Source organism: Aythya fuligula, chromosome 11 (assembly GCF_009819795.1).
Source record: "Aythya fuligula isolate bAytFul2 chromosome 11, bAytFul2.pri, whole genome shotgun sequence".
Lineage (NCBI taxonomy): Eukaryota > Metazoa > Chordata > Aves > Anseriformes > Anatidae > Aythya > Aythya fuligula.
In genome coordinates this window covers 11,035,764-11,050,931 of record NC_045569.1, presented here as the reverse complement: position 1 = coordinate 11,050,931, position 15,168 = coordinate 11,035,764, and the positions used below count along the sequence as shown (strand labels likewise).

General features: G+C 57.9%; 1 protein-coding gene and 2 non-coding genes across 3 annotated transcripts; 2 read left to right on the top strand and 1 right to left on the bottom strand.

Moving 5' to 3' along the window:
• The first annotated feature begins 3,768 nt into the window (after positions 1–3,768).
• On the top strand, positions 3,769–3,840 carry TRNAH-GUG. Its single transcript has one exon. It is a non-coding gene; the product is annotated as a tRNA-His (tRNA).
• Positions 3,841–4,315: 475 nt separating this feature from the next.
• TRNAH-GUG lies at positions 4,316–4,387 on the bottom strand. The gene has a single exon. It is a non-coding gene; the product is annotated as a tRNA-His (tRNA).
• A 1,742-nt stretch (positions 4,388–6,129) lies between these two features.
• On the top strand, positions 6,130–13,942 carry SLC28A2 (solute carrier family 28 member 2). The gene is made up of 17 exons (XM_032194980.1): positions 6,130–6,213; positions 6,287–6,387; positions 6,512–6,603; positions 7,037–7,226; positions 7,582–7,723; positions 8,488–8,601; positions 8,994–9,071; positions 9,389–9,469; positions 9,827–9,907; positions 10,041–10,166; positions 11,376–11,506; positions 11,714–11,882; positions 12,063–12,260; positions 12,570–12,651; positions 12,980–13,078; positions 13,423–13,534; positions 13,825–13,942. The coding sequence occupies exons 1-17, from the start codon at positions 6,130–6,132 to the stop codon at positions 13,940–13,942; spliced, it is 1,998 nt and encodes a 665-aa protein (XP_032050871.1).
• Positions 13,943–15,168: the final 1,226 nt, after the last annotated feature.

Here is a 15,168-nt window from a genome sequence, read left to right as displayed (position 1 = left end):
CAACCATATAATATTATGCAGATCTCATGGCCTCATCCAGCTACCTGCTTTCAGGCTCCCCAGCCAGGCTGATGCTTTCAGGGCTCCAAGTCACAGCACAAATTCACCCCCTTCAGCACCGGGTCCCGAGGGCCAGTGGGGAGGGCAGGGAGGAACATCTGCGTCTGTGGGGCTTGGCCTTGCAAGGGCACAGCAGCTTCCAAATGGGGTGAGCTACCCAAATTCCTCTCCTGAGCAAACAAAGGAAGCTGGGACCAGCTGGGAGAGTGCAGATCTGAACCCGATAGCAAGCAGTAAAGTGGAATTGATTGGAGCCGCCTGCACTCATCGATCTGAGGCAGGGCAAACTAAGGAGCCAAGCATCTGCAGGTCAATCAAAGTGACGTGCCGCTTGGAGGCCAGTGCTTGGGGGCTGGCAGGAGACCTGTGCCCCCCAGGAAAGTGTTAATGGTGGGTTTGATTAATCCAGCTGCAATGGCCATGCTCACAGGGCTGAGTCCTTCCCCAGACAGGTGCTCTCGCTGGCTTTACATCGCCTACGGGCTGCGAACCACCCTGGTATCCCCCCTGTATCTCTTAAAAGGGCTGTCACCAGCCATCAGGAGGATGGAAACTGTGCACAGGAACAAACCAGGGGCCATTCCCTCATACAGGTGGTTTTGCCACCAGCCCAGCCCCACGTCTCCAAAAGGGGTAAGAGGTAGAAAATGAAGGTGAATTCAGAGGGGAGTGCAAGTGGTGAGGAGAGGAGGACTGGGTGGGCTGCCTGGCAGTTCTGCCTGCCTGTTTTCTGCCCGCTCAGCATCACAAAGAAGGGTTGAGAGGTGGCTGTGTGCAGGCTGTAAATCCCTGCTGCAGGAGGAGGCTCCGCTTGTGGTGCAGACAAAGGCAGAGTGAGAGCTCAGGCTGGCAGCTGGAGCCAGGCAGGGCACATACGGACACGGGACAGCATTTCTGTGGGGCTGTGGGGCAGCTTGCCTTCCCTTGTGATGTTGTCACCACATCCCAGCTCCCGCCGGAGGCTGGACCCACTGCAAAAGGGCTCAACGAGCTTTGTGCTCCCTGCAGGTCAGAAGCAACAGCTTTGGGGAATCCCTACTCCATGCATTTTGGGGGCCATTTGCCTTGATCTCTGGAGATCAGAGCTGAGGAAGGAGATCCCAGAACAGAGCAAAGCACAAAATCGGTCTGATGTAGCCTGTTTGCCTGCCCTATGTAGCACTGTTAAACTGGAAAAAACTCTTTTTAGTCAGGGTCAGGAGAAGACCCAGAAGAATATCTTATGCACTGTTGTGGGCTCGTAAGGCCTCTCAAGGAAACCACAGCTGAAAATTCCTATCAAGAAAAGCCTGAGTCCTTCTCCTTCAGTTCTCGGCACGCATCTTACGAGCTAGAAAAAGATGGGGAGTTGGATGGTGGGGACAGAACCACGTCAGGATGCTTGTACCACTCACACAGCTCACAGAGGTGCTTTCCTTCACCTGCCAAATCCCACCTTAACCTTTGCCTCCAAAATCATCCCAGACCTTTCTCCTTGCTGCTGCACCCTGCATTGGTCTGGCAGTGTCTGTTAGGAATATGAATACGGAATATAGGACTAGATGATATCAGTCAGTGGAGATGCTCTGATTTCCTCAGGAAAGGGGGGGGGGGGCTTTCAGCAGCCGAGCAAATTTTAAGCTGCATTTATGGCCTGTGAGTACGATAGTGATGGCCTGCATCAGTGCACGGTTCTATATCACCGGGAAAACTGGAGTTCTTCCTTGCAGTGCTGCCCACCCCTCCTGCTTCCCTGGGCACCAACATCACTCCTGGGGATGTTTTAGGGATCTGAGGAAGGATGAGGACTGAGAGAGGCAGTGGTGGGGAAGGCTTGCCTCCCCGAGGTGGGGAAAGCAGGTGGGGGCTGCCCCAGTGAGGGAGCAGCTGGAGAGGCCGCTCTAGGGGCACAGCAGCTGAGACAGCCGTACGGTGATGAATTGCTTTTGTTCCTGTGCCAGCTGGAAGATTTATGTTTGTGCCATGGAGTGGCAACGTCTGGGCCCGGCAGTGCTCTGCCTGGCTGCACCAGCTTTTCGACATTGAAGGCACCTCTAAAATCCTATCCAACACAACCCACAGGCATCAGATGGCTTGGAGGAAAGCCACCAAGAGACACAGAGGATGGGCAGAGCTCAGGAGCCTGCCTGGAGCAAGCATGCTGCCCAGGTGCTGAGCAGAGGCCACAGGGACCAGGTCACCCAGCAGATAGACAGTCCCCCCATACCACACACCCCTTTTCCCTTAATGCCTTGGCAGGACAGATCAGGGAGATCAGCAACATCCTGTGGACAAAAACACACAGTAAAAAAACTGTTGAGGCCCTGAAAACTCGGCATGATTTTATTAGGAGTGCTCACATCCAAATCCCACCGGGGAAGGCATCCCATGGGCAGGAAGCTGTGCTGGGACAGGGCCACCACTGCCACTGATGGGTGGCAGTAGCTTCACACCTCCTTATGCTTATCTCCACATCCCTGGTGCTTATCTCCACATCCACTCGCCACCTCCCTGCTCACTTCCATGTTTGCCCGATTCCTCCTTATCACCACAGTGTTTATCTTGGTGGTGTCTGTTCCAGCAGCTGAGGTCATTGTGATTCTGACGGCCGAGCATCCGAAGCATGAGCCCCGCCACCTCCTGCCTGCCTGCAGAGCAACCAGCACCACGCACGCCGGGTGAGCAGCGCCCAGCATGCAGCTGGGAGAGCACCCAGCTTAGGCTGAGAATTGGGATCAAGACCTTGGTGGACACCACGCTCAGGAAGGAGGAATCCCCTGCTCGCTGCGTGCACTGCTGTAGGTCCCCCATCCCCACCAGGTGCAAACAGCACGTCCTGCCAGAGATGCTCTGCACCTCCACAGCATCCCACCTTCTCCTTTGGTTGCTTCTTCCCCACTACAGTTGTGCTGGTCCAACATGGAAATTGCTGCACCCACTCCGGGCCCAGCATGAGGATGCAGATGGTGACAAGGGTGGCTGCAGATGAGCAGGAGCACCCTGTAGCCCTGCGGGAGAGACAGACTGGAAATCTTTGGGTGCAGACAAGGGGAGCTGAGAGGCAGCACTGGGGCAGGAGGTGCCCAAAAGCCACCCAGACACACGGGGCAGGCAGAGATGCCACCGGAGAGCCCCTCATGCACCAGCCCCCAGGTTTGATGTGTAGACACAGTGGTTCACAGTGCTGCTGAGGGACCAGCACAGGAACCAGGGCCCGGGGCACGTTAAAGGGGAGGCTGAGGGAAGGAGATGGGCACGGGCAAATGGGGAGCACAAAAGGGCCGTTCCACCTCCCTTCACACCTCCAAGCCCTTTTGGTATATGGGCACAGAGTGACAGGAGCTGATGCAGAGCTCCTTTGCCGTGAGCCTTGATTTTACTAAATTCAACCAGAACTCGACAGAGGGGTTTTATTAAATTCAATCAGAACCGGACGGAGGGGTTTTATTCAATTCAACCAGAACTCGGTGGATGTTATGGATGCGAAAACAACGTGAGAGCCTCCTTGAACACCACCACCAGCGGCCCTCACAGCACTGAGAGCAGAGCCGCGGGGTGCGCGCATGCGCACACGGCCGAGCGGAGGAGGGGGCCTCCCCCTCCCCTCCCCTCCCCTCCCCGTGTCGTCATGGCAACGCCCGGCGGCCCGCCCCGCCCCGCCGTGAGCTCAGCGCCCCCTGCGCTTAACAGCGCGCCCGGCGAGCACGTCGCCCAGAGCCCCGGTAGCGCGCCGTGATCGTATAGTGGTTAGTACTCTGCGTTGTGGCCGCAGCAACCTCGGTTCGAATCCGAGTCACGGCATCGCCCCGGCGATACCACGGCACACGGGCTCTGAATTTTTTTTTTTTTTTTTTGCCCTTACTCCCCTCGTTCATCAACATGCTCTAGCACGCCCTTCGTGTCGCCTCGTATACTTTTAGCCCTCTTTTTGCACAATTTTCGCTCGTTCCCCTCACCCCTCCGCTGCCCTCCCCGGCTCTCTCCGCCGCCTCGACGGGGGCTGCGGGGCCGGGCCGGGGTCGGGGAACGCTCCCGGGGGTCCTGCCGCAGCTGCCGAGCACTGTCGGGGTCCGGGGGGGTCCTGGCTCCAGCCCCCGAGGCCGCGCTTCCACCGCGGGGCTGCGCTGAGCGAAAATGGTGGAAGCGAGCGGAACGGGCCCGTGAGGCGTCCGTGCCACGGGGGAGTGCGATGGGACGTGGGGGGAAGAAGGGGAACAAGGGCAAAAAAAAAATGAAAAAAAATCGAAGCCCGTGTGCCGTGGTACCGCCGAGGCGATGCCGTGACTCGGATTCGAACCGAGGTTGCTGCGGCCACAACGCAGAGTACTAACCACTATACGATCACGGCGCGCTACCGGGGCTCTGCGCACTCAGCTCGCCGGGCGCCCTCTTAAGCGTGGGGGGGCGGGGCCGGGAGGGGCCCCTTCTGTTTAACACCCTTTTAGATTTATTATTTATTTTATTTTTTTCCAGGTATTTCTTCTTCCAGCTTGCTTCCCGCAAAGCGTCCTGCTGGGATGGGAGCACCACTGGGGTTTGGGTGCAGCCGTGGCTGCCCCGCCGTGCTCCTCCAGCACCTACACAGTGCAGCCGTGCTCCTCCAGCACCCTCAGGGTGCAGCCGTGCTCCTCCAGCACCCTCAGGGTGCAGCCGTGTTCCTCCAGCACCCTCAGGGTGCAGCCGTGTTCCTCCAGCACCCTTGCTGCTCATGGTGCAGCCAGGGCTGGGTGCCAGGGCGTGAGCCCGGGAGGAGCCGAGCTATCGAGCTATCGCTCACTATGGGTTGACCCAGCTCTTTGGACTGAGCTGTTAATCCGTAACTGCACGGCACCAGGCCGGAGCTGCGGGGCTGGCGGGTGAGCGCTGGGGCCCGGTGGGCACAGGGACTGGGGTGGGGGACAAGGATAAGGGCCCTGCGTGTGGCTGTGGGGTCCCACAGCTGGGCAGGGGCCATGGGGAGCACCGTGGCCCCGCATGGGGGGCACAGGGGGCATGGGAGGGGGGCGTCGATTGTCTCCCTGCTCACCTGGCACCACCCCAGGGAGGAGGGTGGCCAAGGAGGCCTCAGCAAAATAAAAAGCAGCAGAGCCATGGGGGGTTGGAGGGGAGGTGGTCACTGAGCCCCCCTGCCTTGGGGTGCAAGTGCCTTGCGGCTCTGGGGGTGGGCTGGGAGCATTGGGGAAGACCCGAGGGGGTCCCCAGACCCTGGGACTGGGAGGTGCTGGGGGGTCCCTGGGCTGGAGGGGGCCTGCTGTCCTTGGTGGAGCCCGATCCTTGTGCCATGGGAAGCGTGAGCCTGCCCTCTCCGCCCTGTCCTTGCTGTCCTGACACTCAGACCTTCAGAGCAAGGGCTCCTCACCATTCCCTATGTCCTCATGCAAGAGTGCTCCTGCAGCCACCCTCCGCCTTCTCTGTGACTCCTCTGCACAGAGAGGAGTCTCCTGTCCTTCTCCAGGCAGAGGTAGCGGGAGGGTGCCTGAACGAGATGCTGCAAGGAGCCCTGCACTGGTGGGAACACTGGTTCTTCTAGCTTTGCTGGACCAGTTCTCCCAGTAAAATCTTCCTTTAGGACTGGTCCCCATGCAAATCACAGTTTACTCCTACCCATCACTCCTGTGCTGTACTAGTTACCGACAGGAAAAGACCTTCCTTATCCTCAACTGAAGGACATGGGTGCTCCAAGAGCTCCTGATGGGACATGCGACCACTCTTATTTTTCGCAACCCCCCACAACATTTTTGCCACAACATTTTTCTGCACCTTGGAGGAGGGGTGCTAGCTCTCCCTGCAGCACTGCTGGTGTCAAATTTTCTCCTGTAATTGGAAACATGGAAGAACAAGGACCCTCCCATAGTTACAGGAGAACAAGCAAGCCTGCGCACCAGCCCTGTGGCTTGAGGACCCCACGGGATGATCTGGTGCTTTGCTGGTGCAGGAGCTGCTCTGAATGCTAACTTCTAAGGGTGTTCTCTTCAGAGACCCCAAACTGTCGACAGGGGTCAGATATTTGTCCTTCTCAGAGCTGATCCCAGCTTTCTCTCCCTGGGCAGCTGGTCCCTCACCGTGCTGTTTCTCTAATGCGGTGAGGCAATGGCGCACCTGGAGATGGAAGAAAACCGGATATCCCTGGACAGCCTTGAGAAGGGCATAGACAACCCAGCTTTTGAATCTCCGGTAAATCACCCCCTTCCCCTCCCACTGGGCCACAGGAGCTGCTTGGGGTGCTCCAGCTAACAATGTTTTCCAGGGTGAGGAGGGACTCCATGAGGAGAACCATGATGGTCCACGTGGTGGGAGCAAGGAGGAAAGGCGAGGAGAAGGGAAAGGGAGAGTCTCCTCATACTGCAGGTAGGATAACTCCCGTAGATTCATGCATGTGAAGTATTTCCAGTGGTCACAGTGAGTCCGAAATTGGGCTGATCTTCAGGATAAATCTGCACCTCTCGTGTCTCTGGTGTGTGACTCTCCCCAGGAAGGCTCTGCAGCCAGCATCCAAGGCAAAGCGCTTCTGCAAGGCTCATGCCAAGACACTGCGGATGGTCTTCTGGGGGATCTTTGGAGTAGGTGAGGACTTCCCAGCACTGAGACCCCAGCTCCACATCCCCTGGGATGGCTGTGCCCCCAGCCTCCAAGCAACAGGCACCACTGCCCACATGGAGGTTGTGTCTATCCTCACCAGCCCCATTGTCCAAGTCCTCCTCACCCCGCTGCTCCTGTCCATGAGAGCTCCCCGCATCTCACTGTCCTCCCCTTTCTCCACCTACACCAAGAGTTTGCTCTGCCTCTGCTCACTCTGTGTGCACCCACACAGCTGAGATGCTGTCACCAAGGAGCCTGGCTGCTCAGGTGGTGCTACCTAACCCCCCCCCATGCATAGACAAGAGCCTCAGGGGTGGTCAGGGAAGGATGTTTTGAGGAAACAGACCTGTTTGCCACAATTAGCATTGTGAATCCCTATGGTTCTGATGTTTCTGACCCCCATACGTGCCTTCTCCAGCCTACCTGTGCTACCTCATTGCGGCCTGTTGGCTCAACTTCCAGCGAGCCCTTGCCTTGCTCATCATAACTGCTGTGGTTGTCTTCTTCATGCTATGGAGCCTCTTCAAGAAGTACTGTGGGGCAAAGGTATTGCAGCTCCTCCGCCCTGTTCAGAAATGCTTCCAAAAATCCTGGCGATGGCTGAAATGGTGAGTGAGGAGGAGACAGGGCTGCATCTCCCCAGAGTCAAGTTCCCTATCCTGTGGTTGTATGGCCAGAGCGGGGCTGGCGTGACTGATAGCTGGTGGCACTGGGGATGTGCCCTAGTGTTGTGCAGGCACCTCATGAGTGGTGAGGCATGGCCCTGCTATGTAGAAGCCGTGGCAGAAATGGCTTGCCACCACCTCTCTACCTCAGTAGCCTGATGGCTAGCTGTACCCCTCATCTGCATCTGAGACCCGGGTTTCCTCAGATGCACGGCCCGTAGGGTGACATCTCCCACACAGTTAGCTCCTGCCTTCATGGGGGCTTCCTCTCTGTGACAGTCTGGGATTTACTTTGCAGGCTGCTGAGTGTGGTCCTCCTGGGCGGCCTGGTCACGTGGCTGGCTTTGGACACCGCCAGAAACCCAGAGCAGCTCATCTCATTAGCTGGCTTCTGCTTTATTTTGCTGTTTCTGTTCATCTTCTCCAAGCACCACAGCGCAGTATGTGTTTCAGGTGTGGCGTGGCCTCACCAGAGGTGGCCACCCAGCACTGAGAGCTGAGGAGGATGTGGGGAACAAATGCTTCTTTCCCATTATCATCCCCTGATGGCCCATGGCTGGAGCAGGGGAGAAGTCCCTAGGCTCCCTGGAGGACACAAAAGCCCAGCAGGGCCCCTGGGCAGAGCTGGCCACAGCCTGGGGAGCAGAGCCCAGGCTAGATGGTTGCAGCCCCAAAGCCACCAGACTGCTCTCCTGCCTGCTGCCCGACCCAGGGCTCCCCCGTGGTCCCCTTATCCTGTTTTCCACAGTGTCTTTCACACTGGGGCAGACCCAGAGACTCAGCACCAGAGCCATGCCTGAGCTTCAGGTGCCTGTGGGTGGAGGGGCAGAAGTGATTGAAGTCCCAGGGGTTTCCAGCCCAGTCCTTTTCAATGTTTTGGGCAATCCCTCCATCCCCTTCCTCCAAAGTGTTAGTGAACAAGCAATTTTGCTCTAGGGGGTCTATACTACCACAAGAAGGTCTCCACTGCCCTTCTCCTCCCTGGCAAGCCTGGCAGGTTGCATTTTACCAGCCATTTCCTGACTCCCACCAACTTGTCTTCTCCCTCTATCACCAGCCTATGTTTGTAGGTTTCTGAGGGGATTCCTGGCAAATAGCATCCCCCTGACCACCACCCAAGAGCCACTGAAAGGGCAGAAAGCCAGAGAGGTAAGTCTGTAGGCTTTGGTAACGCTTTGGTCCTCATTCTACTCTTGGTCCCCAGGTGTCCTGGAGAGCTGTTTTCTGGGGTATTGCCTTGGAATTCTTAATTGGCCTCTTCATCCTCCGAACAACCCCTGGCATCCAAGCTTTCCGGTGGCTGGGTGACCAGATCCAGGTACTGTTTCTGCTCACCCTGTCCCATGCTTAAGCCCTCCAGGTAGCTCCCATTGCGACCAGTAAGTAGAGCTGAGCGTGGCATGGGCTGGAGGAGCGGCAGGGAATGCACGCCAGCATTCGTGTTGAGACTGGAGAAAAGCCAGCTCTTTCCTGGTTTTGTGGCACAGCCCAGGCCCTTTGGCACAGTGTCCCTTGCAGGCTGGAGTAGTGCCCTGTGCCTCAGGGACACCCCACCACTATCCCCAGCCTAGGTATCACGGGGTCTTTATCTGCTGGGGCAATGAATCTGGCTGTGGGATTGAGGGGCAGTCACCTGCTAGGCAGAAGACAGATGTCAGGGGAAGAGCTCATGGAGATCTCCCTCTTACCATATGACGTCCTCAATTGCAGATCTTCCTGGGCTACACCAAAGCTGGCTCCGTCTTTGTCTTTGGGAACACGCTCGTTGAAGAAGTCTTTGCCTTTCAGGTCAGCTTGGGGAATGGGATGTGGGGAGGGAGAGGCAGAGCCTGGTTTTCTTCTGGCCTTGTCCAGAGCTCAACCAGCTCAAGGATGGGTCTCCCTTAGCTTTGTGCCCATCCATGGACCTCCTCAGAGCCATGGGGAATTTATACGGGTTCCTGTCCCTCCTGCTGGGCTCGCCCAGTGTTGTGGCACCCCAATAGTGTGGGCTGGATATGCAACACCATGCCCAGCCCATGTGGCAGGGGAGCCTGGTCCCCACGTGTACTTAGATGTGCTGCTCAACTCCCCTTTAATCCTGCACCCTGGTGTCTTGTCTGCAGACTCTGCCCATCGTTGTTTTCTTCAGCTGTGTGATGTCCATCCTCTATTACCTCGGTGCCATGCAGTGGCTCATCCTGAAGGTAGGGCCTTGTGTCTAGCTCTGTGATGGTGGTGGAAAGGAGAAGGACCAGGTGGTTTCTGCAGCCCCAATGAAAAGTTGATGGATGTCCCTGGAAAATTGGGATGGTACTAATTTGGTTTGACTTGTTCTGCTAAAATGATAGACACGTCTATCGTGACCTCTCTTTCATGCACATCTTCCTGAGAAAGCCCAGCCCTGGGGTTGATGGTGCTACCTGGTCTTTGGGCACTTCTGGAGACCACCACCATGCTGCTTGGCAAGGGCAGGCTGGAGGACCAGATAGTGCTTTGCTTCACAGGGTGGGTGGTGGGGTGTCAGGAGCCTTTGGAAACACCGTGGCCTTGTCTGTCTCCAGATCTCCTGGCTGCTTCAGTTCTCAATGGGCACCACCCCTACTGAGACCCTGAGTGTGGCAGGGAACATTTTTGTGGGACAGGTAAGGCTCTGGGGAGGAGATCCAGCCCCTCAGTCCTTGCAGCTGAGGCTGCCCCAGAGGAAGGGTCTTCTCCTTCCTTCCCAGGAGACCTACAGCCCTGCATGGTGACAACAGAGGCTTTTCTTTCACACAGACTGAAGCCCCACTGCTCATCCGCCCGTACCTTGCAGACATGACCTATTCAGAAATCCATGCTGTGATGACTGGGGGCTTTTCCACCATTGCAGGCAGCGTGATGGGAGCCTATATATCTTTTGGGGTGAGTGCACAGCCAGATACAAGCCACGTTTTCCCTGCTCAGGGGTTCTGACATGCCAGAACTGCCCTCAGCTTGTGGGGGAAAAGGACCCACTGTGGTCCTCTTCCATAACGGGCCAGGGGTCTCCATGCCCAGTCTCACCTCACCTCTGCTGGCCTTGCCAAAACCCCAGAGCTCTGCCAGGGACCCTTCCACAGCAATCAGGGTAGATCTTATTGAATCAGGGAATGATTTAGCCTGGAAGACCCCTTTGGAGGTCTCTGGTCCACCCTCTTGCCCAGACTGGGTAATGGCAGAGCCTGAGCGGGATGCTCATCCAGGTTAGCGGTGAACATCTCCATGGTGGAGATCCTCCCCACCTCTCTGGTCTGCCCCAGAAGCCCCAATTCACTGGGAACAAATTTTTCCTCATGTCCAGCAGGAATTCCTCCACTGTAACCTGTACTGTGCTTCTCAGCCTTTCACCAGGGACCTCTGGGAAGTGTCTTCCCTTCAGCCCCCTTTTAAGTATCTGGGGACTGCAGCTCCCCCCGCTCAGCCCTCCTTTCTCCCAGCTGAACAAGCCCAGCTCCTCCAGCATCTCCTCGGCTGTCCCGTGCCGCAGCCAGGAATGCTCTCCCCAGTTCATCATTGTCTCAGAGATGGACATTGTGTCCAGATGTGGCCTCATCAGTGCTCCGTACTGGGGAATAAACCTTCCCCTTGACCTTCTGGCTGAGCTACTGCTATTTAAACATTAATTAGGCTACTTAAGGAGGGAGCCACGGGTGAAAGGACAGAGAAATGAGAAATTGCCGCGCAGAGGGCAGGGGAGGGGTGAGATGAGGCTGTTACGGTAATACTCTGCTCCTGCTGGGAGCTCGGCTGTTCGGTGGGGGTGGAAGTTCACAATGTTGCACAACTTATTGCTCTGATAATGATAATGACAGAAAGGGACAGGGAGGGGACAAAAATCATCAAGGTTAAGTCAGACAGCAAGAGATTAGCATCTGAGGTTATGATTGTTGTGGCTCCAGCAATGTCTCCATCCAGACCTATGCCTCCTCAATGGCCAAGATGGGAAATGCAGAGACATTTTCCAACCCTGAGCAACCAGAAAGCCTGGCACTGCTCCAGGTGTTGCTGGCCCTTGCTGGCCATGTCCTGGGGCAGCCCTGTGCAGCCTTGCACGGAGCTGCAGCGCCTAAGCCCATGGTCTGCCTGTTGCAGATAGACGCAGCATCATTGATTGCAGCCTCCGTGATGGCTGCACCCTGTGCCCTCGCTATGTCCAAACTGGTCTACCCCGAAGTGGAAGAGTCCAAGTTCAAGGGCAAGGAAAGCGTCCACATCGCCAGCGGGTGAGTGGGAGCAGCGGGATGGGGCGGTGGGGTCGCACACATCCTGCCACAGCAGGGAAGTTGCCGGAGCAATTGGGGTATGGCAGGTGGCAGAAGGTTGGGAGACCCCTGTGGTGTGCAGACAGCGCAGTACATCCACAGAGCAGGACCAACCTCACAGTGGTGTTGCCTGGCCACGTGAGCCTGTCTGGGTCTTTTTTCTCCCAGGGAAGAGCAGAACATCCTGGAAGCTGCTAGTAGTGGGGCTGCTGCCTCGGTGGGGCTTGTGGCCAACATCGCGGCCAACCTCATCGCCTTCTTGGCCGTGCTGGAGTTCATCAACGCTGCCTTGCTGTGGTTCGGGGAGATGGTGAACATCAAAGACCTCTCCTTTCAGGTATCCCCGAATCCCCTGCCCATCCCCACCTTCGCCCGCTGCCTCAGTGGGCTGCCAAGACCCCCCCTTGTCTAGCGTTCACTTTGCTGGTGCTTGGTGAACGCTGGCGGCGGGTGCCCAAGCTGGGGGCTACGCAGGGGCTCAGCTCTGCGGTGCTCCCTCCTGGCGTGCTCTTCCCAGATGATCTGCTCCTACGTCCTCATGCCCGTGGCCTTTCTCATGGGGGCAGACTGGGCAGACTCGCCACTGGTGGCCGAGCTCCTGGGGACCAAGATCTTCCTGAATGAGTTCGTGGCGTACCAGCAGCTGGCCACGTACAAGAAGAATCGGCTGGACGGCCTGGAGGAGTGGAACGGGGGCCAGAAGCAGTGGATATCTGTGAGGGCAACTGCCAACCCCGCTGGGCATAGGGCACTGATGGAGCCAGCTGAAACGGGGCACGGGGCCTGGCAGGGCAGGGGGGTGATGGTTTGGGGGATGGGAGGACACCCACAGCCAACTAGACTTGAATGTCCACTCACTACTGGGTTTGGGGTCATCCCGAAGGACCCACTGAAGGAGAAAGGATTTGGGGGGGGGACTTATCTCCACCCTGGCTGGCTGAGCTGGGAGCTACACCATGGAGCTCAGCTCAGGGCGCTGTGGGGCTGGGTCAGGGTCACTGTCCCCTGTCTTTGTGCCCTGCAGGAGCGTGCCGAGACCATCACCACCTTTGCACTCTGTGGATTTGCCAACCTCAGCTCCATCGGGATCATGCTGGGAGGCCTGAGTGAGTGTGACCCACGTCCTGGGTGCTTGGGCGTGGGGCAATGGGACCTGTGGGCGGCAGGAATTTGCTGCCTTCAAGCCTCAGCGTTCAGCCTCTGATAGCACGCAGCTAAGAAATGGGACTTCCACCCCCACCACAGGCTGGGCAGACAGGCTGGGCTGTGGCCAGGACCACCAAACACGATGCTACACCAGCATGGTTGGGCAGGGCACTGGATGGCAGAGCCAGATGGGGACCTGGGACATGTCTCTTCTTTCTGTGTCCCTGACCGGGGTCCAGAAGCAGAGCAAGGATCTGACTTGCCCTCCTCTCTGCTTTGTCCCCACAGCCTCCCTTGTTCCCCACCGCAAGAGCGACTTTGCCTCCGTCGTGCTGCGAGCCCTGCTCACCGGCATCTGCGTCTCCATGCTCAACTCCTGCCTGGCAGGTAGGTCCCTGGGGAGAACAGGCAAAGGGCTGAACGCCCCTACAAATGCTGGTGCAGGTGTGGGAAGGCTGGGGGCCACCCCCACAGCTCTGACAGGGCCTCCAAACCCTCTGCTCTCTCCCCCCTGTGGCAGTTTCTCAGGGTCCCCCAAATCCCATGGCACTGCTGGGGCTCCTCACCCTCACCTGGGCTGCAGTTGGGATATTTCAAGGGTGGACTTTGAGGCATTGTGAGGAGCTCCCACTGCTGCTGCCAGCTGGGAGGATGTGGTGCATGCACGGTCAGGGTGTGGGATTTGAGTGTGTGGTCCCCCAGGGACCAAACCACCAGGCCTTGTCCCCCAGGCCTCATGTACACGCCAACGGAGGTGAGTGACTGCGTGACCTTCTTCGGCACCGCCAACTTCACCTCTACCAGCTACCCCATATACACGTGCTGCAAGCAACTCTTCGCTAGGTAGGTGTGCGGCCGGGCCATGGAGAGGGTCTGGAGCTGTAGGGTCTTGCCTGGGGACCCATGTGCATGGGGGTGGCAGACAGGGCTGGGATGGGACTGGCTCGTGGAGCTTGCACGCATGTCCCATCTCCTTCGCCCTTCAGCAGCTGGGCACAGTCGGCACCCAGCAAGCCAGCTCTCTGGCTCTCTCTGGGAGGTTGAGGAGCCCAGTGTGAGCCTCTGAACCATCAGTTTGGGGATGGGGGTGGAAGGGTGGCTCTAGGCCTGACCGTGCCTCTCTTTCCTTTCAGCACGATGCTGGAGAACGGGACACTCTCCTTCACTGGCGTCTGGGATGGCCAGGCGGAGAGTGAGCTATGGCTGATGCAGTGCTGTGGGCACTACAACCACACATCCTGCACGTGGTGAACCCTGAAACTCACAGGCTGCTGCCAGCTCAAAGGAACACCAGGGTCCACACACACCGGTCCCAGAGGCACGAAAAAAAACAGCGTGGATGTGTGTGTCTGGTCCTGTCCACTCCAGTGATGAAAGACAGCATCATGCACCTTGCAACCTGCAGCCCTGGGTGTTGGCTCCTTGGACACAGGGGAACTGCTCCAAAATAAACCTCAGGCTGTACATATCCCATGACTGAAGCTCGCCATAGCTGTTTTTTGCTGCAAACCTTGCAAATTGAGCCTCCACCAGGTGCCAGCTTCAGGGCCCAGCCCCTCTCCTCTCCCCACAGCCGGCGTGGATGGGGTAAAGCTGTCGGCTGAAGCTGTTTCCTGCCTTCCCCAGACACAAGCCTCCCCGTCCCGCCATGCTTGAGTTCATCTTTTCCATAGCGACCACAGCGCCGGGGAACAGGCCAGTCCTTCTCACTTTATTGCACTCGAGCACACCCATTTGCCAAGGCGGCCATGTATGTACACCATTATTTTACAATGATCTGACGACAGCACCAGGGCACCGGGGCACACCCCTGCTCCCAGCCCAGCCCCTTCTCTCCTCTGCCAGGCTGCAGCGAGTCACCGTTTCGGGTGCCACCGCCCTCCCCATGCTTAGGTGTGGCAGCGCTGTCACCCAGCACGCCTTTCCAGAGCCCTAGGGAAGGTGATGGGATGAGACAAAGGAGTCTTGTCCCACTGTGGGGGGCTTTACTTCGCAGCAGGAGCACCGCTGCCCACCCGTCGATGCCTCCCACCATGGCCAGAGCAGGCGGCCCTGGGGCTCAGAACTGGCCTCTGTGTGGCACCAGGGCAGCAGAGACAGGGGCAGACGCTGCCAAGCGGGGGTGACACTAACCACACGTGGCCAGCAATGCCCCGCTCCTGGGCGCCCCATCTGAGGTAGAGCATCCTTACCTGTAGCAGCACCACCGCCCTCAGCATCCACCCAGCCATGGAAGCCAGGAGAGGGGTGCAGCTCCCACCCCGTGCGGCTGCTGGCACCGACACCAGCACCCCGCCACGGGGCTGGCCCGCACCCCAGAGCCCCAAGCAATAGCAGCAGGCAAGCACAAGTGCTGCAGCTCACCGCTAAACCCCGCTGCAGCAAAACAATTTAAATCAGCATGCAAAGGACCGGTCGGGCTCTGGTTTGGTTCACACCCCTGACACTGAGCACTGTCTGGGCTTTACGGAGGACAT

What these genes read in the sequence shown, in the direction of transcription:
- SLC28A2 (XM_032194980.1), top strand. Translation starts at nt 6,130, where the DNA reads ATGGCGCACCTGGAGATGGAAGAAAACCGGATATCCCTGGACAGCCTT. An exon ending in GGCTGGGTGACCAGATCCAG is followed by an intron (nt 8,602 to 8,993) that starts GTACTGTTTCTG and finishes CCTCAATTGCAG; the next exon opens with ATCTTCCTGGGCTACACCAA. An exon ending in GCCAGAAGCAGTGGATATCT is followed by an intron (nt 12,261 to 12,569) that starts GTGAGGGCAACT and finishes TGTGCCCTGCAG; the next exon opens with GAGCGTGCCGAGACCATCAC.